The 24,747-nt window shown below is 37.4% G+C and overlaps 2 protein-coding genes across 5 annotated transcripts in view; one reads left to right on the top strand and one right to left on the bottom strand.

Moving 5' to 3' along the window:
• Nucleotides 1–5,541: 5,541 nt before the first annotated feature.
• On the top strand, nucleotides 5,542–12,333 carry LOC105568507. Of its 3 annotated transcripts, none has more exons than XM_012024221.1 (7): nucleotides 5,542–5,621; nucleotides 7,486–7,895; nucleotides 8,682–9,083; nucleotides 9,231–9,488; nucleotides 10,130–10,189; nucleotides 10,414–10,506; nucleotides 12,094–12,333. In XM_012024221.1, exons 2-7 carry the CDS (start codon nucleotides 7,584–7,586, stop codon nucleotides 12,142–12,144), a joined length of 1,176 nt encoding a protein of 391 aa, XP_011879611.1. In that variant the 5' UTR covers nucleotides 5,542–5,621; nucleotides 7,486–7,583; the 3' UTR covers nucleotides 12,145–12,333. The 3 variants fall into 3 exon arrangements, with proteins under 3 accessions (XP_011879611.1, XP_011879612.1, XP_011879613.1); XM_012024222.1 differs by having other exon boundaries at nucleotides 10,597–12,161; XM_012024223.1 differs by lacking the exon at nucleotides 12,094–12,333 and having other exon boundaries at nucleotides 10,396–10,487.
• A 7,634-nt stretch (nucleotides 12,334–19,967) lies between these two features.
• Nucleotides 19,968–24,747, bottom strand: part of LOC105568505 — an 82,154-nt gene continuing 77,374 nt past the window's right edge. The window contains exons 3-5 of one of the 2 annotated variants that reach the window (XM_012024215.1): nucleotides 23,699–24,595; nucleotides 22,135–23,080; nucleotides 19,968–21,785 (exon numbers count right to left, since the gene is read on the bottom strand). In XM_012024215.1, coding sequence (XP_011879605.1) covers nucleotides 21,551–21,785; nucleotides 22,135–23,080; nucleotides 23,699–24,509 — 1,992 coding nt within the window. In that variant the 5' untranslated portion in view covers nucleotides 24,510–24,595 and the 3' untranslated portion in view covers nucleotides 19,968–21,550. Of the gene's footprint in view, nucleotides 21,786–22,134; nucleotides 23,086–23,698; nucleotides 24,596–24,747 lie in introns of both variants that reach the window. The other variant, XM_012024214.1, reaches the window with a different exon arrangement.

The raw sequence follows: 24,747 nt of genomic DNA, 5'->3' as shown, positions 1-24,747 counted from the left end.
CATTGTGTTCACTGTGTTCATTGGTTACATCACTTTGCACTCATAAAGAATAGTACAAGAAAGCATATTTCACAGAAAAGATAAGCAATCTTATACGAATGTATAAACTTATCCGTATTTATAACACCCTATGCGGTTTTCTTCTTACGGGAAAGCCTTATACCGCGCGTTCCTCTACTGAGGACATTCCGAACCACTTCACTTTTGTTTACCAAGTGGTTAGTGCTGTGGATGATAGAAATGTAGTTACATTTACTATTATTGTGATTGCATTTACTATATAAAAGTAATTAACTAATTTACTATTCGTTACCTGGATATTTTAACAGAATAATAGTTAAAAGCTTATATATATTTTATAGTGAATTTCTTAAATAGTTGGCATCACTGTGTCTATATGATTGCTATCACAAATATTATAATAATAATTACTGAAAATAATATTCCTGACCATAATTATTTTACTATGCAATTATAGTTTCAAATATGCTACATATTTTTCTAACAGCGTAACACGCGCGTTATATTACATTTATATAACTGACGATTGCGACGATATTAAATATTGCAAATATTGTTACTAATATTATACACGCGTGTGTATTAATAAGTTTTTTTTATAATATTCGGATGTTGCTCTATATGTATAGGGAAACAAATGTCCGAACGTCGGAGTTAATTCCGTATAGGGTGAGCGAAAATAGAGGACGGATGCCATTCTTTCAGGAGGGGAATAATACAAAAATCCCAATGGGAAAAGGCATCGTTCTTCTCCCAAGCTAAACGTTCGATACTGTTATCACGGCACGGGCCTATCGTCCCCTTTGATTATCGCGATGCGGAAGTGAACAGTCTTCGTGGACCATCGGATTAACCCCGTTCGTGTCTCGAGTCCTTGAAGCAACGCGGGGATTCCGAGGAAACGTGCCGGTCAATCCGTGCTCGCCGACCAATTCGAGGGCCTTGTCACGTAGGAGACGCCTGTCGAGGGGGTTGCGTGTCTCTCGCAGGTCCATCTCAACGGATCGTCTTTGATCACTCTCATGACGGCTTGCGTCGCAGTCAATGCATGGCTCCCGGGACATTTGGATTCGTCTTGATGGTCCTTTACGGCCTCGCGCGCGCTGCTGGGCTTGACATTCCGGGGGATTTTCTGGCGGATTGTGGTGGTTGAACTGGACAGGTCGGGTCTATCGAGGAGAAAAGTTTTTGACGGACAGACGCAACGGGTGATTCGCGCTTGTCCCGCGGGAAACCGCGTTGACAGATAAATTACGCCTCGGGCACGCTCGTTTCGTTTTGTTCGGGATTCTCCAGAGAGGTTCTCTGGTAAATTACGTGTGAATGGAGCATGTATATTGTATATACGTACATTAGGAATCACTGATACCTTCCCACATGAATTGTGCACTTATCAACACATTTATACATTTTGCAAATACATACATGGAAAATGTATATGTGTTCTACCTGTGCCTAAATTCATACGGGAAGGATCAGTGATTTCTAGGCCGGTACTCGTAGTCAGATCTTATATTCAAAACTGTATATTCAAAATTTCCGGATCCAATGCTATTACAGTTCAATGTATCGTGAAATAGGATCGATATAGCGCCAATCATATTTATTATAGAGAAAGAATATTTTAATCTTAAATGAAAAATTCGAAAATCTAGAATAAAATGATAGTATGTATCGTCTTTTGTAGAATATCGTGGTGCCAACGGCGTTGTAAGACGGAGGGAAAATTTATTCTAAACGCAAGAATATATAAACTTATATTTATATAAGTTACTCTTGTCTCAATATAGTAAGTCAATCTTTTTTAATTCGATAGAGGAGAATAAGAATTATTGATTTTGTTTTGACATTGTCTTATTTTTCTACTAAATGAGGTTGTGACAAAATATAAATGCGTCAAGAATACTTTTTATCTCGGTAACAGAAATCCTTTCTGAAGTGTAGATACTCCGTAGCCAATGAAATGTTTCATACAGCATCTGTAGATAAATTCAAGACGGTCTTGAATATAAGATCTGACTATGAATACCGGTCCTAGTGTATGTACTTATACAATACATACGTCAGGCACACAAAATAATTTTTCTAAGATGTGCACTCTGAGAAATAAAAATAAAAATAAGGATGTCTCACATGTTCTCCGCGCGTCATAGTCTGAACTTAAACTGTTTGAATTTAATATGACTTGTGTAATGGTTGCAACAATTGTTATCATTTTAATTATTGTTTTGTTGTTTATGGATTCATAATTTATATATAAATCTTTAGAGAGTTAATGTTCATATTTGTTATTTATGGACTTATAATTCATATATAAATCTTTAGAGTTAATGTTCATATTTGTTATTCATGGATTTATAATTCATATATAAATCTTTAGAGATTATAATGTCTTTGAAGCAGCGTTACATTTCGCAATGTTATATTATACATTCATTGTACCATTTCTTATTGTTAGAGCAAACTTCTTACAATTTTTAAAAATCTCCAATATGATCTCTAAAGTTTAATCTGAATTATTTTACACACATGCATACGGAAATTTTACTTAAAAATAAATTATTTACGTATCAATAAATAAATAAAGCAAATTTTACGACAATATGTAAAAATATATAGAGTAAAATATTTTCACGGAAAAATAATTTTTACACCTATTTCTTCTGAAAAATATTAGTCGGTTAATTTCTGAATTAAATGAAAAAAAAGTGCTATGAAAAATAGGTTTCGGCAATGATGCAATGTTTTTGAAGCAATTTTTGCTTTTCATGAAAATGTCGCAAAAGTTGCAAATAACGGCAGGAAGTGGGAGTAGCGTTTATTCCTGGAACAGGTTTCCAGCCGAAAATCACGTCATTCCATTATCTGGATTTGGCGGTTTAATCGTTCGCGCCGATCGGAATAATGAATTAGCTGTCGAGACGTAGGGTGACTTCGGCGGTGCGCGTTTATCTTGAGGCGATTAAACAATGTGGAACATGACTGGATTTCCTCCTCGATCCGTGCTGGCTCATTTAATCTGTCTTGCCCGGTCAAAATAAAGTGGATTAGATCCGTATTAGACTCGCATGGGAAAAAATACGCCGAGAATTTCTATTCAATTTACGTTTCCTACTTCTAAGTAGAATCCAATTTGTCCGAGGATTTATTTCTGAAATGAATTTTACGAGATAAAAACCCGCGCGCGACTCGCCGGTCTCTTTCCCTTTTCATTTATATTAAATTTCAGTTCAAGAGAATTTATAACGTGGGCACCGCGACGGACGGGAATACTTTTCTCGTACTCCATTCCGAGATCGCCCAGCACTTTAACGTTCGCGACTTATCGCCCGTAATATACGCCCCTTTCGTGACATGTGTATTCTCTTAATATGCAGACTATTTGTGGATGGCATTCCCAGTCGCTTCGTCGCCAAGTTTTTTTCCGTCATTTCCATCTAATTGCATGAGAGACCGGGTATTCGCCGCCAGCATTCACGGCATTGTCCTTAAAAGCACTCTTTTCCACTCTGCTCTTCCGGCCACTGACAATTCTTTTGTTCCTTCCCGATTCAATCGAACTTTCTCGTAGAAGGCAAACAGCGACAGGATCGAAGATTGTATCTACCGGCGCAATTCTGCTGAAATTTAATTTAAGCTTAATTTGAATTAAATTACTCGGTGCTTAATGTCTTCGTAATATCATGCCCTGCTAATTGTTAATTCTGGAATATTATCACGCGATTAACATGCATAAAGCAGCGAACAATTTACTGTCGAAATTTGTTTCCATTGTCAAGTGGAATTATATCTGTTAACTCTTGTATTGCATTTATCACAATCGATCGTTCGCTATTCAAACGTCATTAATTGACAAAATCTAATTATTTCTATTACTTGGATAATTAATATTTTTCTCTAAACAGTTATGCGAGTAACAAGGAAAAATTGCTTGCCTAAACGCGCCCGGTCCGCATATGGAATTTATCTACGTCGTCTGTATTATTCTTTGGGGCTGGTATGTGATTTCATCACTTTTTCGCGCAGGAAATATATGAAAATACATTTCGTTTCTCTCGCTGTTTCGAGCACTCGTCCGCATATCGTCCGTCCGCGTTAAATTACATTTCTCGAGAGCGTTGTCCGAATGGAATAGTACCCTAGATTTTCTCTGTCTAATATCGTGCTGTTTATTCGCGTTTAATGCTCTCTCGCTCGCCTACATTCGACGCCTCTTCACGTTCCCCCGAGTTGAAGATGTCTATATTATAATTTAATTGTTATTTTACTCTCCGTGCTACTCGCTGTGTTTTGATGGTTTGACGGTTTTATTATTATATTTTACGTTGGCAGAACGCACATACTCCGCGCATATTCACAATAACATATAATTTATTAATTACTTCGTACAAAAATATGATCGAAAATAGTTTTCTTCTCGAATTATACACATTTCCGGATTGTAGCAGCGACATAAATACCTTGCAAAAACAATTTATCATCATTCGATTATTATTTCATATTATATTTAATATTATTATTTTCAATCGTTTTTAATTGTTAAAACAACGGACGGGTAATTTTTTAAAATTGTTCTAGTGGAAATCAATGACAAATATTTATTATTATTCTATTTTTGAGAGAAATATCTTTTATTCCCCACGCATTATTTCATCACAAATGATTAGAAGTACCGAGTAGTCTTTTCTGCCGTTTCTATTTTTTTTAGATCAATACCCAATTTCTCGTGTAAAAGATAGGAAACTAAGCAAAATTCTTCAATGTCGCCAGCGTTAATTAATAACGTCAATGTTTTCTTGACCATACCTGGCATCCTTAATAATACGGAAAATTTATTGCGAAAAATATTACCTAAGCCAGGATTTGAACCCGGACCTCCCTACACTCTAGACGTCTCATCAATTCGACCACCGAGGCATATGATAATATTTGTCTCAATGACAGTATAACGATGTTGTCTATACGCGTATATTTTCGACTTATATGAACTGCGCGCCGACAAGGGTTGTCGGGAAAAAATAGGACTTCTCGTCAATTATTTGATTGATAAAAAGTTATCAAATAAATTTCGGAATCCTATCTTTTATACAAGAAATGGGGCACTAATCTAAAACTTAGAAGCGATCAGAAACGATCGCTCGATCACTAGTCTTAGCCATTTGTACGAAATAGATATATATTGATGTTATCTCTCTTCGTTTTACAAGAGTTTCGTGGAGATCGAAGTAAAATGGGGTGCATCCCGTGCAATGAAATCGGCGCGTCGACGGCGCGTGTGGCCTTGAATACAAACTGGCAGTCTCTTCGTGCGATACAATTACAGCTATCTACCGGCGTATCCGCTTCGACCGGTTGCCTCCACCTATTATTCTTCTCTGCTGTTCAATTATTCATTCGGGGCCGACGTGGAATAATATTTAACGGTGGTATTCGCGCGCATACATTGTTTGTGTGCCTGTCTCGCGGGTATGTTTACGCGAGCGGCTCTAATCCCGCTTTATCGCGCGTGACGAAAGTGCCGTGAAAGCGCCGAGTGCCCGTAGTCCTCACGACGTCGTCCAGGACAATCGATGCGCTTCGAGGGCTCGACCTGTCGCAGCGTGAGTACACGCCGGTCCTGCTGTAACATGCCCGAACATTTCCAATTTACGCAACGTAATGATTTACGGCTAACACGGTTGCGAGGGGTAAATCCCAGTAAATATAATATATTGCGCTCACTGTTACATTTCGGACGTTGAATTTTCTACGCGAATATTTACCATTTCCGAGATTATATAAGTCTTTTTATTTCCTTTATATCTCTCACCTCGGTTATATTTTGGGGATTTATAACGTTCCCGTCGTCGGAAAGTTGACGTCGAACTCGCGGAAAAAGTTTGAGCTCTGCGACGAGTTCCGGAATAGCCCTGGGGCCACGTTAAAACTCGCCTAACTTCCGGAATAAAGAGCGAGAGATGTTCGGGATTTTTGAACGTAATAGTTAGTTTTATCGCGCGATCGATTGCATTTTAAGTGGAACTGCATGTTAAAAGAAGAATAAACTTCCTCGTCAGGATTTATGACGTCTCCCCGTAATTGTTCATTTATCCCGCGCTTTCCGTGTTCTTCTTACTATCTTCCTTACAGTTTTATCTATCGTAGTTCCACATTGTCTCTCGGCGTTACGTTTTCTAGGACAATGCAATTGATCGATGAACGTGGTGATTTCCGGGACACCAAACAAAAGCGCGCAGACTTTTCAGGACTTGGTTGATTCAATATTTACTCACGAAATTGAAGATGCACCTGATTGGTAGCTACATTATCGACCTTCCTGCGATTGTAAAACTTTGCTTTCGCCCCGCGTTCGTCACACTAATTGACTTTAACAAATAATTAACTTCAGCAATTCCGTATGTACAAAGAAACCAAGCAAAGTTCTCACGGTGAGAAGAAGGGGAAGCGTATTATAACGAGTGTCCCACAGAAATTTTGGGCTTATATCTCTAACATTTTCATGCTTAAAAATTTCACACAATTGATATATAAAATCTTATTTCAATATAGTATTATACATACATTCACATGTTTACGGTACGTTTCCAATATTTATCTCCAGTGAGAATAATTGTTCATTTATCCCGTTATCAAAATAAAAGTCAGACTGTCGTCTATATTGGATGGCTATTGGACAGTATAGACATCTAATAACCGTCTAATACACTGATAAAAAATAGCTTAATTAAAAAAATATTACTTTATTCAAGAAAATTATTCATTAGGTGGCACCTAATATTTAAAAAATAAGAAACAAATTAAAACTTGCATTGCATTGCTTTAAGTATTTATTAATTATCGAAAAATAGATAATTTTTAATTTAAAAAATTTTATTTTAATTCTATAAAATGCTTATTAAGATATAATTTTCATTAGTAATATTTCCCGCTTTTTATTATATATAATACAATGGCGTTCACTATGTTTATTGGTTACATCGCTTTGCACTCATAAAGAATAGTACAAGAAAGCGTCTTTCAAAGAAAAGATAAGTAATCTCATACGAATGTATAAACTTACCCGTACTTATAACACCCTATGCGATTTTCTTCTTACGAGAAAGTCTTATACCGCGCGTCCCTCTAGTGAGGACATTCCGAACCACTTCACTTTTGTTTACCAAGTGATTAGTGCTGTGGATGATAGAAATGTAGTTACATTTACTATATAAAAGTAATTAACTAATTTACTATTCATTACCTGGATATTTTAACAGGATAATAGTTAAAAGCTTATATTTTATAGTAAATGTTTTAAATAGTTGGCATCACTGTGTCTATACGATTGCTATTACTAATATTATAGTAATAATTACTATAAAAATGATATTCCTGACTATAATTATTGTACTATGCAATTGTGGTTTCAAACACTACATATTTTTCTATCAGTGTATAGTACTTATAGTAAATAATACTTCGTAGACAGGTGCAAGTTCCACCTCATTAGTGAAGGCCGCATCGTGGAACTCATGCTTGCTAGATCTCGTTGATTCGAAGCTGTGATCGACTTCTCGTTGGCCATGGAGTTACAAACTCTTCCTTTCGACGTGGAGACCATACTCGCCAAACTGAAGAAGAAGCGGGTCAAGAAGCGACGCGGTTCAGACTCGCCTCTTTACAATGCCACTTGGCCGATGATCTTCGTCGTGCGCGTATTCGGCTTCGCTCCTTATAACTTTTCGCAGGATCGTCTGGTGCCGTCAAACATTAACTTGATCTTCACGTCAATCGCCACTATTCTCTACACTTATATCTTGTACGATGTAGTGTTTATCAGGTTTCTAAATGTCAAGAGAGAAACCTGGACTCTTGGTGGAACGGAGAACACAAAGGTCAGTAAGAAATTAGTTCAGATTGAACAGAGTATTACACGCGGTACAGACATATCATCAAAAATAGGTAAATCAAGATTTTACTTATTTAAATCATTTGGATAGAAATGTTGCCAAATTTACCTCAACTTGTGTCCGATTCTTTCAATAATTCTACTCTGTAAAAGTCATAGTCACTGTTTTTCAGTGATAATCCACTGATTGACTTTTAGAGGGTAAGTTAAGCATCTAAATTTCAAGTTTCTAAATCAACGAGAGCTCAGAGTATTATATCAATTAATCAGAATTCTTCAATGTCGCCAGCGGCAATTAACAACGTCAGTGTTTTCTTGACCATACCTGGCATCTTTAATAGTACGGAAAATTTATTGCGAAAACTATTACCTCAGCCAGGGTTTGAACCTGGACCTCCCTACACTCTAGGCGGGCGTTTCACCAATTCGACCACCGAGTCATACGATAATATTTGTCGCAATAACAGTATAAAGAAAACTTAAAAATCGTATATTCGACAGTCCTGTGTACGGTCGACCAGCCTTACCGGCGCGCAGTTCACAAAAGTCGAAAATGTAGACATCTTTATACTGTTATTGCGACAAATATTATCATATGCCTCGGTGGTCGAATTGGTGAGACGCCCGCCTAGAGTGCAGGGAGGTCCAGGTTCAAATCCTGGCTGAGATAATATTTTTCGCAATAAATTTTCCGTATTATTGAAGATGCCGGGATACAGTCAAGAAAACACTGACGTTGTTATATCAACGATGAATAAATGAAATCGTTCAGGTGATCATGAACTACAGCGTGGTAATGTACGAGTTGGGTTTGGCGGCATTCACGAGACGCAGCTTCGTCAAGATTTGGAATGCGCTACAAGATTACGACGAGGGCGTCAGGCAACTGGGCCATCCTCGCAAAGAAACGCGTACTGCGATCGCCGGTTGGATCCTCGTAATTGTGAGCACGCTTATCTGGATCGCAATTAATCGCTTGGGAATGTACGCCTTTTCAGAGAAATGGACCTCGAATGTAGGATACATGATACCCTACATCGGTACGTCGGTGGCCATCTACAAGTTCGTGGCGGTGGCTATTTTTCTAGGCCAGCGGTTTCATCATCTTAACATGATTGCGGTAAAAAATCTACCGACCTCACCGGCGGAGGGCAATGGAACTATTAGCAAAAAGGTTTCATTTAGTTTTCTTAAGAATGACATAATTACGACCTGATGTAACATAAAATACAAAGCATTCAAGTTAAACGTCGAATATTTATATCATAGCTAAATTGATCGTAAACGAGATTACAAAACAGTTAATATTTGATTACAAAAGACGATCCTGAGTCTGCATAACGATTTGATGATTACTGCGGAGAACTTAGAGTCGCTGTATTCGTGGTCGCTGCTCTTTTGGCTGAGCAGTCTCAGCGTGCACACCGTCAGCAACATATATTTCATAATCGAGTGGATGCTCGTGAAAAAGTGGGAAGTGCAGTCATGGCCGCTAATCTCCTGCTTGAGCATCTGGCTACTGGCGTTTCTCCTCCAACTGTTACTACTTCATGCCGCTTGTGACTTCGCCTCGTCTCAAGTAAAACTTTCCTGCCGATGCGAAGTATTATAGAACAGCCCCTTGCACTCGATGCTAAATAGTGTCGAGTGATAACAACGCAAGAATGTGATAAGAATTTATAATCAGCACGTGCAAATTTTGGACAATATTATATGAAATAAAACGGCTGATATGTAGCCGAGTCGAAATTTTTGCCCTATGTTGAACCTTTAATTCTATTACATAGTAGGATCTAAGACAGTAAAAGAGGTTGAACTGCGAGTACAAAATTTACTCCTACTTTAAAACTGATAGTGTCGGAAATTTCTACTTTTGCCAATTTAGCATTAAAGTAGGTCCTTTTAAGTAGGAGCTAAAGTTCGTCGAAAAATAAAGTAAGTGGATGAAGCCGTAACATTTTTAGAATTAAAGATTCAAGGGAAGAGTAAAGAAATAGAATTTCATCAAAGTAGGTTATTGGTGATCTATGTAGGTTTATAGATCAGCTAAGTAGGTGCAAATTATCCTTAAAAATATCAAAATAGTACCAAAATTTCGACTCGGGTGTGCATATATTAAATAGAAATATGACAAAAGACATTAACAAAAACTCAATGTTTAAATATAAATAAAACAGCACTTTTTTAAATTCGAGGATGTAAGAACATGATTTATTTCAGGCTAATTGCATGGGGCCGATTCTGATCGAGTGGCAAGTAAGATTGATGAAGAGAAATAAAGTAAGTGGATGAAGCCGTTACTGCTTGACGTACCTACTTTATCTTTTTATTTCATCCAACAGGGGTCAAATCCAATTCTTTGTTCACCAAACGTTAATGTATTCTCTCTGTCCTAATTGCGATCTTATTTATTTCCTTTAAAGTGTCTCCCTTTTGTATCTTTGTTATGTTGCATATGGCAAATATCTTATACGGCTGCAATAAAGACTTCTCTCTGAACACAGGACGACGTCGAATTGTCATTGCACCTTCTAAACCGAAGGTTAAAGTTCTCCGCTGGCGGATGCTTTTACGTGAACTTACCGTTATTACGTTCGGTACGTAAAAATGTAAAGAAACGTGAGATACATTTTAATTGTGTAAAAAATATTCTTTTTCGGGCTTTATATATATATTAATTATTCCAGTTTGTGATCGCTATTTGAACAATCGTTGTGTAAATGTACACAGTTAAATACCTCTAGTTGTGGATTACACAGGAATTTTGATATCAGACATTATATCGCATGCACTTTACTTCCCATGCACGCGAGAACAATCGCAAGTATGTAGCAATTAATCTCACGATCCGTCGCTCAAATTTCAACTTAGCTAAAAGTTTAATACCGGATGAGAGCGACGTTTCCTGCACATGTAGAACACGTATATCGAAGGATTAAGAGGATTAATGATGACGAGAGCTGCGCGGTATTAAGACCTGCGTGTTTTTTATTTTATTTAGATGTTACGAATAAACGTAAATCATTCGCATCGATCATCGTTTCAAAATTGCTGAATTACCTAGGTGATCTCGTGGAAAATTAAATACGTTTCTCACTACGATGTTATCACGGCAACTATACGACTTAAAGACGAACGTGCATTCCTGTATTCTCCACGTCGCGTTGATGATTCAATCGAGATAGTAAAAGCGTCACGTTTATCAGATGCGATATTTCTATGCAAAATTATAGATACGTAGCGGCAAAGATAACAGTTATGTCAAAACCGCGAGATGAAAATGAACGTTAGGATTTACATCGAAATATAAATTAAAAGCAAATGTGGTTTTAAATTGAAACGCCGTGCATATGAAATAATAACTGTATCTCGCCGTGTATATAAATATTTTTATTAATTGCTGCGTCCACATGTGCTCGCGGAACATACCGCGTGGAATGTTTGTCAACGTGGGCTTTGAATATACAACAAATGCAAGTAGCTCTATTCGTTTTTGTATCAATAGACACGCGACTAGGAAAACAAATGTTCACCGTTCAAGTGTTTTTATATTAAATATTGTGATATAAGGAAGTGGAGCTTAATTGATTGACCTCGGTCCAGTATTCGCAAATAATTCGGGACACCGTAATATTAGCGCAAACGTGCTGGTAAATCGCGTAACCGGAACGCGCCCTTCGATTTCACGAGTCCTGCAAGCTGAATGAGGGCTCGTGTGTACTCGAGTCGTTACGTTGCCGTTAGGAACTAATACTTGCGCGAAACTTTACAGCTAGTAGTGCAATTGTACGAGTACATAACTTGGAGGGCCGTCCGACCCTTAAAGCTCCCGCGAGTTTCTGCTTAACGCGAGGCTCCGGTTTTCTTGCAAGAAATTGTCTCTGATCTTGACGCCACTCTCTATATTTACGTCGCAATTACGCGCAGCGTGTTCATCGAGACTCTAAACACATTTCAGGAATCGTCTAATGAACGATAATTAACAACTTGTGTTTTGTATTCTGCATATTGTTATTTTATATCTCAACGTAAAGAGAAAGGGATTGCGAAGCGATCTTATATTAATTCACAAATAACGTTATAATAGTATAATAATTTATACGGCTCGGTTATTTCAGATACATCGAATACCTGGACTTTATTCGGATATTGGAAAATCATTATGTGATCGATATTGCTTTCAGATCGCCTCACTGATGACCACATATCTGGTTATACTACTGCAACTTCACTGAGAGCGCGCTGGCGATAAAAGTGAGAGAAATCGCAACATCTCCGTATTTTAACTGTAAATATCTAATGCGTGGACTCCGACGTGTTTCTTCTATTAAGTTGATACATGTGAAAAATGGCCTGCATTAACAATCTTCAAATAATATCAGAAAATAAAATTGAATTGCATTTTTCGTATTTATAATATCATCTATAACAAGGGACATTTATTTAATTTTGCAATGAAATAAATTCTGGATGCGAGAATAATCGTAAAATGTGTCATACGTATTCCCCCCCCCCCGCATAATTAGAAATTGAAAATTTTCTCTACGCAGCATTTACCTCTCAGGTTGAGTTAAAAAGATCGACGTTCGATTAAGATTGATCAAATCTCGTCGGGCGAATCCTCAGGAGCTCGCTTCTTCCGTACGACTACATCCGCTTTAAACTACTTTCGCTTTACTCAGTAGTAGCACGAACGTGAGCTGCGACGGTGAAGCTGCGCGCAACAGCATTTGCATGCGAATTGTTCCCGTTACTGATTACAGCAGCCTCTTTTGGATTTAATGCTCAAAAGATGCCGCCTTTCCCGAAACATGTGCGAAGCGAATTTTAAAAACGGTCGTACCGAGACAGCGCAAATCCGTAATTGTACCAGCCGGAGCTGAAAGAATTTGTCGATTAAATTACGATTTAAACAGATTTCCATTGATAACGTAAGAATGCACGAGTTTACATACGAGTAACATAAATAACGCGGTACAAATAAAGCATTTTTAGGTAAATTGCTTCTGAATATCGGCAACCTTTCTCTTTATATTAAACTTTGAAAATTTCTCAACAGCGCTGTACATAATGATTATATACAAAAGCTTTACTATCGGTACTTTCATTGCGTGTTGCAGCGCCATGCTCCAAGCTGACGCGAAGAAAATTAACAATTTCATAAATTGCAAAGTACTGTTACGAAGAATTGACTTCCGAGGACTTGCGCCTGAAGCAAATTGTTAATCACGCGCGCGCAATTTACGGTCGATTTATCCATCGATCGAGAAAATTGTTTAATACATATAACTACGTAATACGATTATCTGAGGTTGCAAAAACGTATAGACTTAGAAGGCCGCAAAATCATCTCCCCTGAATTACAAACAGAAAGAAAAGTAAAATATAAAAAGTACATTAGTCGATAATCATATTTAAAATGTAACTATATATTATTTAATAACTAATATATCGTTTTGTTATTTACAGACATTTTTATATTGCTTCACATAATTTTAAACATATAAATTTTGCTTCTTACTTCGTGGATGTTCTTTTCCAACGAGAAATATTGAGAAATATTGTTGTTTTATGTTATATATCAAAGTACAATTATCATAATCATAGTCATTCATGCGATTAACGAAGTTTTCACGAAATGCAAAGTTTAGCCGTATCGTTAAAACACAGTATCTGCAGAACTTCTTTGCAGTAATCAAGGATCGTTCATAACGCTTGAAGAATTTCCAAAGGTAGTTCAGGCATACTAAAATGCTGCGAAGAAAATACATAGAAAAAATACCCCGATAGTTTACCGGTTTACAGATACATCTCAATGATTCTTTTCAAAATTAATTAAATAATATAAATTCTGCGAGTGGTGATATTTTTTTACAAGAAACTGTACAAGAAAAAATCACATATCTACGCACTTTAAAATATTATATATTTAATATATGTTTATATATATTTAATATATATTTACATACATTTGAGTTTGTTAACTGTAATCAATTCAATTGTAAAATGTCCTGTCAGTCGTTTGAAAAAACTTGATCTCGAACTTTTTCACTACTTCCTTGATTCAAAAATAATGCAAGAGTACTAAAGGGTACTAAACGTATCACTATTATTATGGCTGATAAAAGTGTCAATCATTTTTATATATTACTCTTGTCTAACAACGTGCGAAATCCGTGTCTCTACATAGTAAATCGTACATCATAGAAAGAGCTTCATATTACACAACGGACCATCATTTATAAAACCGACCAACTGAATTTTACCGTCAAAACATCTTCGTGTCGTTGATATCGACACATTTTATTGGTTTATGTCAAAAGCAACGCGGAAAGAACCAATATCGTTATCGTCGTACGTGAGGACTTCGACCAACCGTCGATCGACTTGCGTTGTTTACGAGCGGTGAAGGTCTGGACATTGACAAATAGTAGGCGAATAGCTCGGTCGTTAAAAAAGCGAGAAAGGAGGAAACTGGAATATCAGCTATTTCCCTGATTTCAACGGTATTCATCTTTCTCTTCCGTATTGTTGCTGTCTTTATCAATAATTCCTCTTCTTTTTCTTTTCACTCGTCGAATAATTCTTGCTCAAGTAAACACACTTATCTCCTTTTTTGTGCAAAGAGATGCTAGCTTGCAAAAGAAAGAGATGAAGAAAATGAGAAATGTTGAAATATTAAAATCGAGGAAAAATATAAAGCCCGACAATCTCACATTTCTGACATATTTTCCTTTATACATTTCATATCTCTCAGTGCAACGCTTTTCCAAGATTTGATAAGTTTGCATCAACGCGTGAAGCAGAGGAAATTCGATATATATTGACGAAGAGAACATATAAATTTTCACAGCAAGAAATTTAAGAAGAAAAATGTAAATTCGTAAAATCTCTTTTTTCCATTTTGATGAAATTATAATTTTGGAATCTAAATTTTATAAATTATGTCACAGACCGCGGAGAGACAAGGTCGACAAAATTAAATCTAATCCACCCTCTTTCTCTTCGGTAACGGAGTAAAACAATCCCGTATTGTGTTAAATTAGAAATGATAAAGTTGACAAAGGACGCGACGCGAAAATATATTACCCTGTTTCTGCTAGTAAAGGATTTGTTGATGAGAAGAGCTAATTCTAGTATCAAAAACACCGAGGAGAACGGCGAGCTGTTTCATTTCAAACAATATTCTCTTCATCTACATTCTAGCTTTGATGCAAATTTTACTAGATTACTTCAAAAGCTGTAGAATAATGCACAAATGTGCTTGCACCGCTGCAAAGGAAAGTCAAACGATCGTGAGTTTCAGGAAATGTAGAGATTCGGCATGATCAAAGAGATTATCCTTTACTAACTCAAAAGTGCTTGATTAGATTTTTTTTTAAGTAATGTTAAAGCCTCAAGTATTTCCCTTTCAAAGCATATTCTCTCTCTTGAAAAATGTACCACGAGTAAAATGCTACGCGCTACAATATCATATTTTTTTCTTAATAAAATAATAAATTATTTTTGAATAAATGTCTTTCCAATAACCAAAAATTTTATTAATTATTTCAGTTACATGATGCGTCGAAGAAAATATTCTTTAAGAATGTAAGAATGATTACTGCATCAATAAGGATTAAAATATTTTTTAAGTATTATTGAGAGAAAGAAACGGTCACGCACACACATAAAAAGTACGAAATATTTTTGGCGATATCCTTTGATACAAAAGAATAACATCTTAGAATAATATGATAGCTCGGTAAAAATTATGGGATGCAAACGAAGTGTTTTGCTTACGGTTTAGATACAACCTCCTTCTAACCGGTGTTCCGTGTCAATTTGGCGTCATTGAATTTGCATAGTATTACTTCGTCTTGCTTGCGGCGGGATAATCAGAGGCTCCAAAGTGAACGATGCGGAAATTTGAGAGAAAAATGTCTATACGTGGCTACAATAATAAAAGGATCTATCTAAACTAACAATTCTATATTCATGACAAATATTAAATATTTTCGAATTTATTGAACTATAAGAAAACCGCTACGGTCAAAACAAATAGTATTACATTAGGTGCTTTCGCAAGTTTTTCTTCACTTTTCGAATTAAAATAAAATTTATGCTTCCGTCTTGCTTTATGATCAGGAACGCGTAACATTACAAGTAAAAAGTTTTATTTCGAAGATTAAAATAATGCAAAATGTTGCATATTATCAATTACTGCAATTGTTAGTGTGAATAATTTCCTTTTTGCATATAATACGTTATTATAATCTATAATTAAGTAGCATTTGTTTGTTAGAAAACAAAAGCTTTGACATTTTCTTTTCTTAGCATTAAACGATATTCTTCTGTTATCAATACATTATACTGCAGGGACAATGCATTATATTTTACATGCACACGACTCACTCAAATATAACCTGGATTATTATTGCTCTCGAGTACGCCATTACTTCAACAATGGAACAGTTTTTGACGTTATTGACAATGCCTCAATTTTCTCTTTGTGGAAACATTCAGTATGAAAGAGACGTAAAAAAGGATATGAGAAACAATGATGAAATGCAGCCACCGTAATATTAAGGACTCTATATGTGCGATTTTAAAAGACAAGAAATAAAAAAACTATTTTCTTCCTCCTAGTAAAAGTGCATTTTCACGAGGAGGCAGGTTCGTACAACTGTGCTAAGAACAGACTATATAATAATTCATGTCCTTGGGGGATTACGCTTTTCACGTAGTACTTGAAAACTCTCCAAGTAGCTTTCCTATTATTCCCATTATTCTAAAAACGTTCGGAAAGGTCCAATAATCCTGTTTTTATGCCTTTTCTAATATTATACCCCAGTTAAAGTTTCAGCAAACAATGACTTTCTGTTCCGGCGGTTTCTCAGGAAAACGTGACGCTTCGTTTATGGACGATGACATTACGAGGTGCGAGCAACGGCCGTCGATGTAAGGAAAAATGGAAGAAAATGAGAAAATCGCCGTCATCGGCAGTCAGCAATGTTACCACAATGGCGATGCATCTATTTTCCACGCCATCGTTCCGGAAAATTGCTCCTTTCGCCGGTTTCCGCCGACGTTATTCTCTCACAAGCAGATGCACGCGATCTCCTTCCTCTGCGCGCAATAGTTCAAACTGATCGCGCGATAAAATAGGAAAAAAAATCATTATATTAAGTAGTGGAGGTTTCCCAGTTTTACGATCCATATTGAAGGAAATGAAATTTCTATCTTACAAAAGGACAAGTTGTAAAAGTTTCTCTTTAAAAACCGAATTTTTCAAGAAGATAAATTATGTAAGATTATTTATAAAGTTATTATTAAGAGCATATAAGCATATATTTAAAAAAAGGTTTTAGAAATGATCTTATTTTTATTTCCAATGGAGTTGTATATTAAATTTTCTAAATATAATAATTTATATTATTATTATAATAATCTTATAATATTATCTTATAATATGATCTTATAATAATAATATATTAATAACACCTTATAATAAATATTTTCTATTATTTATTATAAATTATCTTAAACATTTTAATAAAATATAAATTTTTACAAAAGAAAAGTTTGAAGAAGCAGTCGCTATGTATGAGGAGAGGCTTTCTGTTTCGCGTCAGGGTGACTATATTGAATTAATTAAAATATGATACAAAACAGGGGCACACGAGATTTCGCCACTATTGGTTGACTGGCCTCTCGCCATATTAATTTGCGTTAGTTTATGGGGAGGTACAGGGTTCGATGTTAATTCGGTTAAACGAGTTTGTTAACTCGCTTCCTCGATAATGGGAATCGTCGCCTCCGGGATCTGAATAGCGTAAACGGTAGATCCTAAATCCCAGGGAGATTTACGGCTCGGTGAACCGTAAATCTTCTTCGACCTTTTCTCTAAATGCTTAAGCAACGGGGACTTTCCCTGTCGTTAAACTTTAAACACAGGCTTATCGAAGGTAGATATTCGTAATTCACACAACACGAATTCCCTATCAGATACGCTTTATTTTCAAACAGAATCGATGCAATATTAATCGTGCGCATTTTCGCTATACGACGAAAACAGCTCGCTACTTTCCCTTTCGAATTCGCTGAACATGGATGCTCTTTTTATTTAAACGTTAAACTATCGCGTAAGTATTGTTTTCAGGGAAACAAAAATGTTATTTTCCTTTGTCTTTGCGACAAAAAGATTGACCCGAGAGAGAAATTGATCGGAGAATCCATAGAAGAGAAGATCCCCGGAGATCACCCTAGTATGTACGTGTGGGCGAGTTTCAATGGATGTACTTACGTCATTGCCCATTTTTAAACGTGGGCGGAAAACTGCAAACGCTACTACCTACGTCATCGAGCGATCGTACGTGATATCCAGGCTCGATGTTCCAAGAGTGAATTTGGCAAACATTCAAGGGAACGAATTTTTGAAACTTGAGTTTAAATATTTGAATTTCATTGGAAAAGAACGTTATAACAATAATACTTTTTAACAATTAGCACTTCTCTCGCTTTGTATTTCCTCGCGAAATAACGTTTCAGATCTCTGCGAGATGTATAGAGACGTATCGCGTGCTGCAATATTTTTTTAATCTAATTAATTCTGTAGAAAAGGAACCATCCTGCCTGCTATTTATTATGTAATCCGCGATCGAATCTTGCATATCCACGAATTAGAATGGATATATGGAAACAGGGAGAACAGAAATGTAAAAGTTGTCGAACGAAATCCTGATTTCGAAGATCGGAAATATAAAACAAGCAAATTCCTACCAATCCTTTTCAAATCGTCGATTTTTTTACGGGCGATAGTTCTGCGATGGCTACGGTACACGCAGCGAAAGGTTTAACGAATTCGACACGCGGGAATCAAACAGGATGTAAAGGACGAAGAACGGAGCCGATAAATTCGGTTTTGAGGATTAATTGAATTTCACGAGACGAGATAGATAGACAATAATGAAATTCCCGAGTTTGTCGCTTGTCATACTGATACCACTCGACAGCAGCTGTCAGTTTACAGTAGTTTACGCTAATAACACGTTACGATTATCTGCAATTATAATATCGCACGAGCAATTATTAAGTTCCACAGCGTTCCTCGACGAAGAACGTAAATGATACGGTGTTGTCAAATTAATCTCAAATGGATTACACAATTTCGCCAAACGAACCCTGATTTCTACGAAATATTGTTCAAGAACTCCATTAAGTAATCGCTTACTGGCAGGACTGACAATATTAAGACAATGCTCTACGATTTTGTTAAGATTAAATTAAACAAAATAATCACGACCGAAAGGAAACTTGCGAGGATGTTGTGTTCTAACAATCCCGCGGGAGAAAAACGCATTGCTATCGAAGGATTAAGAGAGTGACGCTGTTTCGAGTAAGGTCCATGACGGAACACAAATGGGCAGTTGCTCTTCGAAATGAACAGCTTCACCCAGGGAATCTATAAAGCCGCGACAACAACTCGCCTTTCGGTGAGTCGTTACGTGCAGTTTCCACTACATTACAGAGAGAGAGAGAGAGAGAGAGAGAGAGAGAGACAGTACCTCCACCAAACAAACTTCTACAAACATATCCCATCTTTACGTGTTTGCCATCGTCACATCGGATGATTATTGTCGTGAGCGCTATAATCATCCCCGACTGCGAACTTCATGCAAATCGACTTGACATCGACTATTAGGTACAAATAAATTTCGTCACGTTGCTCGGCATTATGAAAATTTCCATTTTACCGATGTTATGGTGCCGACGATGTGTTCTCCATGCATATCATTAATATTAGATTCGTAAACATCTCTGACGAGCGTCTAACTACGGAAGAAACTTAGGAATTTGAAGCATCGCGTCAATAATTTTCGTCAAATTGGGGGATATTTCCCGAAGGATGTGCCGGCAGTATCTCTATGCAATTTCTACAAATAATCTGATAAGATGAGTCCAATTTCTTAAAGGAATATTTATACTTACAAATTTGCACTAATTGTAATAATCATAAAGAAGACGATCGAAGGATTTACACACTTATCGAAAGGATATTTAAAGTTCTGAAAGTTGAGTAAAAACATTTTGTATATATTAATCTTTCGAACATAATGCGCGAAGGCAATTGCATGCAATATCGTATCAAAAATGCTTATTCCTAAACAATAATAGACAACATATAAGCTTTTGCGTCAGGAGCTGCGAAGTCGCTGTTGTACAACTAATAATTCGTTCACTGCTACTCGAGATCTTCTTCAACATTTCCGGAAGAAATACGAGAGACTCGAGGAGAGTATCTTTGTCAATAAGGATAAAGATTACATGATATCGTTCTTCGTATAACCTTATCTTTGAAAGAATCTTCGTCGTGTCATTTCGCAAGAAATGACCGAGAGCACCACGATATCATGAATCTGTCGTGTATTGGAACCTGCCGATTTCGACGAGAGAAACGGACCAGTAAATGGAACTGTTCGCAAATGTCAAATTCCTTTTACCTCTTTTACGTAGCACGGGAAAGCGGAAAGAGATTAATTGAATAAAATATTGAAATGCTGAATAGGAGAGATTAAAAATGCGTTCTCGTGTGCGACGGTGATTTGCAAAATTTTACGAAGAATGAGCAAGACATTATTATATGTTACTTTTTCCGGTAGAAAATTTGCAAAAGATAAAATTACGCCATCGCACGGCCTCCTCTTTGGTGGAAATCTCTCCGGGTACTCGTGCTGACGTTTCTCGAAAAAGAGGAGACAAGTGAGACGCGTACAAATCGAATTTTTAACTTTGCGGATTCTTAATTGGCCCATTCTCTTAACCGAATTTTAATCAAGAATAATCTCTCATCGCAATCGGTATTATAAAACTATAAAGCTAAACAAAAGATAATTATTTTAAGATTCGTACAAGTTCAATTTTGTTGAATATCGTCTTAGACATGTAAATAGAGATAATAAATAAATATTGGGTTATCCCATAAGTAGTGCGGTTTCGTTAAAGACAACTTTGAAACCAATGATTTATGTAACAAAAAATTTGACCTTTTAATTTTTATCCAAAATTATTATTGACAACTACTTAATCTTAAAACTTCAATTCCCTAGCGATAAAAGTCTTTCGATTTCGAGCTAAAGAATAAATCAAGTTCCCTTTTATACCGCGTTATTTACGGGATGACTCAGTAGATAAGTAAATTAAATTGTCAATCAAAATTTCTCATTAAATCGGAATCCTCCTGAGTAAGACAATTGTATAACTCTATTTCGGGATTGGCAGTGTCAATAATATCAATACATCAGAACGAACTGACGCGACAAATCTGCCAATGATTTGCCGGCCATTTCGGCGTAAGCAGCGAATACTGCGAATCAAGCATAAATCAAAGTAGCTCTCGTCGATCTAACGATACTAATAAGAATTAAATTGATCTTAGAACTAAGTAAAGTGACGTGCGCAGTTTGAGCTGTAAATAATTGTTAAACGGTCAATCGTTAAATTAATTTTCAAATACCAACATTCGATTGCGAGCAGTTTGATCGTAATTTAGATAGATTACTATCCAGCGTGACGTACTTCAGCGAAGTTTAATTAAATCGCAATCTGGAAAATTCCACCCAGCCGAAAGTACCTCCCGAGGGGAAGAGCGCCGGTGTCCTTCTAGGCATTGAAACTCCTTTCGATCGCCCGCGATTTCTCTCGCGACATGGAGAATCTCAAATTTTTCGGACTCACGGTGGCGTAACGGTGCGTGCAGGATTCTCTCTGCGCGCACGAATCATTGTGCACGGTAGACAAGAAATCCATGGTGGACTTGCACATAAGAACATTATTGACCGGTGTCCGCTGAGGAACGAGCCCATCAAGCGCCGACGTTGACTTGCACAAACGTGATCTGAATGTATCCATACACACATATTTATCATCCATTTTTCATCGCTCGATTGTTTCAAGAGCATTGCGCATTATATGTATAAATTAATATTTTGTTACTTATTATCTCTAAATTATCTTTAACGAAGAATAAGAACTGAAAAGCCAAAATAAAATTTCGTCTTTTTCTCCATTATGGCCAAGTCTATTATATATAATATTTTAGATATAATCTTTATACATATTATGTTGTATATTAATATCTATCATTAATTTTTTATACATATACATTATTATATTATCATATTTTTACGTTACAACAAAGTGCTGTTACTAATAACAATAAATTATGTTGTTATCATAACAATTACCTCAAAAGATTGCAGTTGCAGTTTGAAGATGAAGTCAACCACTGAGATATCTTGGAGTGCGAGATGTTTAGGTCGGTTTGAGACGTAGACGACGTACCTGAAGATTCCAATTCACGCATATCAAATTCGCGTTCCTTCGCGTCGCATCTCATCCGCTCCTCCGTTGTTCGATCCGGCTTTGTCTCCGCGATAAAGGGCTGTTCGGGGATCCCGTTCCAGGCCGGACGAGGGCACTCAGGATGCGGCGGGTATCCACAGGAGGCTTTCAACGTCGAAGAATTCGTGAGCATCGTGCTCTTCAACGGAGATTCAACGACGTTCCCGCGGTTCTCTTTGCAGGAGGTGGTTGAGCCACGTGAAGATATCCAGGAGATCGAGTCGGAAGGCTCAGACTCGCTCGCAAACTCTTCGCGGGGCACTTCAGTCAAGACCATGCGAGAGCTCTTTGACCACGTCTTGTTACTGACGCAAGCGTTTTTCTCGCGGCCGAAGGTTCCAAATGTCGGCGGCGCCGGCGGTTTCTCGGTGGGATTGGGGCGCCAGGATCTCTGCGAGGGAGAGGACGAAGAGGACAGAAATCGTTCGGTAAACCCAGAGTCGGAAGTACGTTCATTCGGCTGCTTCTCGGCCGGTTTTTTGCATACCTTCTTGTTCAACAGTTTAGTGCCGAATGCCGACTTTAGTAACTTCTTCAGCTGTTTCTTTCGAGACAGCTTGTCGCCCAGGGTTGATATCCACGTCATACAGGTATCGCTGTCGATCTTGACCGGCTGGGCTTCATTGGGCAAAGCGCCTTTTGCTCGCGGCGACTTTTGGTCGAGATTATACGATGGATTTGGAACCGGTTTAGAATCCCGAAGATTATCTCGATCCTCTGAAACATCTTTGGAAGATGTAACGGTTATGTCGAGAAAGGATGATGAGTCTAGGCTACCGTCATCATTATTTAATATATATGTGAAAACGCCTAATGCGGGTCAACAAGGCAAGATGTAGGTAGCCCGACTTGTAGATCTTCAAATCTTTCAGAAAAATCGTGAATCTTTATACCGTTTCTTTCCACATTAGTACTACGCACCGAATTGGTTTTTCGGACATAACGCAGGTTTTTGTCTTTAAACGTGGAAATATTGTCGTCAGCAGATTCACGTATTCGTTTCGATGATTATTTTTTTCAAATGCAATTAACATTTTTTTTTCTGATGCTATATTTAGCATTCAATCCCCTCCCTTCCCCCATTTTCCCCGTCCTGTAAATTAATTTTATTGCGAAAAATATTACCCCAACCAGGATTCGAACCTGGGACCTCCCTCAATCCGTGACGGGCGTCTTACCTGCTCGATATTTCCACGTTTAAAGACAAAAACCTGCGTTATGTCCGAAAAACCAATTCGGTGCGTAGTACTAATGTGGAAAGAAACGGTATAAAGATTCACGATTTTTCTGAAAGATTTGAAGATCTACAAGTCGGGCTACCTACATCTTGCCTTGTTGACCCGCATTAGGCGTTTTCACATATATATTGTTTAGTATCGAGGGTCCTACTTGAATGTTTATTATTATTTAATATGTTACTGTGCGACGATCTCAAGGGGGACCTCAACGATGGCAGCGAAGTTGAGGAGAGTCCGAGTTGTTTGTCTTCAAAGCAATATAGATTAGCTTGTAAATTTCTGTAACTGTTATTGCTTGAGTCGCAAGAGCTTGTTAAGATGTCGTCAAGAGTCTCGCAGTTCAAATCTTTGTCTTCAACATCCTCCAAAGGACTTGAGCAAACTATTAATTTCTTCTTCCTCGTTTTATCGTCGAATTTTTCATTTCTCCTCTTCAGGCTCCACGTTTTATTCCTCGTCGACGGACTGGATTGAGATTCCATCGAGAATTCGCCTATGGAGCTGTACATATTGATCTTGGGGGGGAATCCCAGCCATGCATCAGAAGCTGTTTTGACATCGCTCTCCGAGTGATACCGATTAAGAATCACAAAGTCACCTTCGACCTCGTGTGTCTCGAGCGAAGTCGAAAAGTAGTTGAATTCCTTCTGAAAGTTGTCCCAGTGGGCCGTTTCGCATATCGCGGGTCCCGAGCTCTTCTCTACGTTCCTGTGGTTCTTGGCATCAAGAGTATTCAAGAAATCACTTCTTTCTCTAGTTCGTTCCCGTGGAGGCCTGTTGGACGCTTTCACGCTTGACTCGTAAGCTTCAACAATCTTTTTGACGAAATTGCCGTGGCTCAAGGTCGACGATTTCGGCGCGGTATCCTGGCAGCTGGCCGGCGTCGAACAGAAACCCGTTTCGAACTCCTGAATCAAGATCCCCATGTTCGGCATACTCTTCGGTATGTCCGGCAGCACGCGTACTCCGTTGACGGGCATACCGACGGCAATCAACAGTCCAAAGCTCGCTTCTGAGACAAAAGAGCCTTCGGCTCAATTTGTTTCCTCGACTTATCGGTGCGGAACTGCGAAAACAGACGCAAGAATTTTGTAAGAATTTTTATCTAGTAAGAATATTTAAACACAATTTGGAATAAGAATATTTAACATTGAATTTAACAAGCATGTGTACCTGAACACATGTCGGAGACGATTTTCTTTCTCAATATTAAAAAAT

Source organism: Vollenhovia emeryi, unplaced genomic scaffold (assembly GCF_000949405.1).
Source record: "Vollenhovia emeryi isolate VEMERY1.0 unplaced genomic scaffold, V.emery_V1.0 DF939128.1, whole genome shotgun sequence".
In the NCBI taxonomy this organism is placed as follows: Eukaryota; Metazoa; Arthropoda; class Insecta; order Hymenoptera; family Formicidae; genus Vollenhovia; species Vollenhovia emeryi.
Note: the sequence above shows the minus strand (reverse complement) of the source record. Positions and strands in the feature narration are given on the sequence as shown.

Excerpts from the sequence above, each read along its gene's own strand:
- LOC105568507 (XM_012024221.1), top strand. The coding sequence starts at position 7,584 with ATGGAGTTACAAACTCTTCCTTTCGACGTGGAGACCATACTCGCCAAA. Across the intron at positions 7,896-8,681 it reads GTGGAACGGAGAACACAAAG|GTGATCATGAACTACAGCGT; the intron begins GTCAGTAAGAAA and ends GAAATCGTTCAG. Across the intron at positions 10,507-12,093 it reads ACTTACCGTTATTACGTTCG|ATCGCCTCACTGATGACCAC; the intron begins GTACGTAAAAAT and ends TATTGCTTTCAG.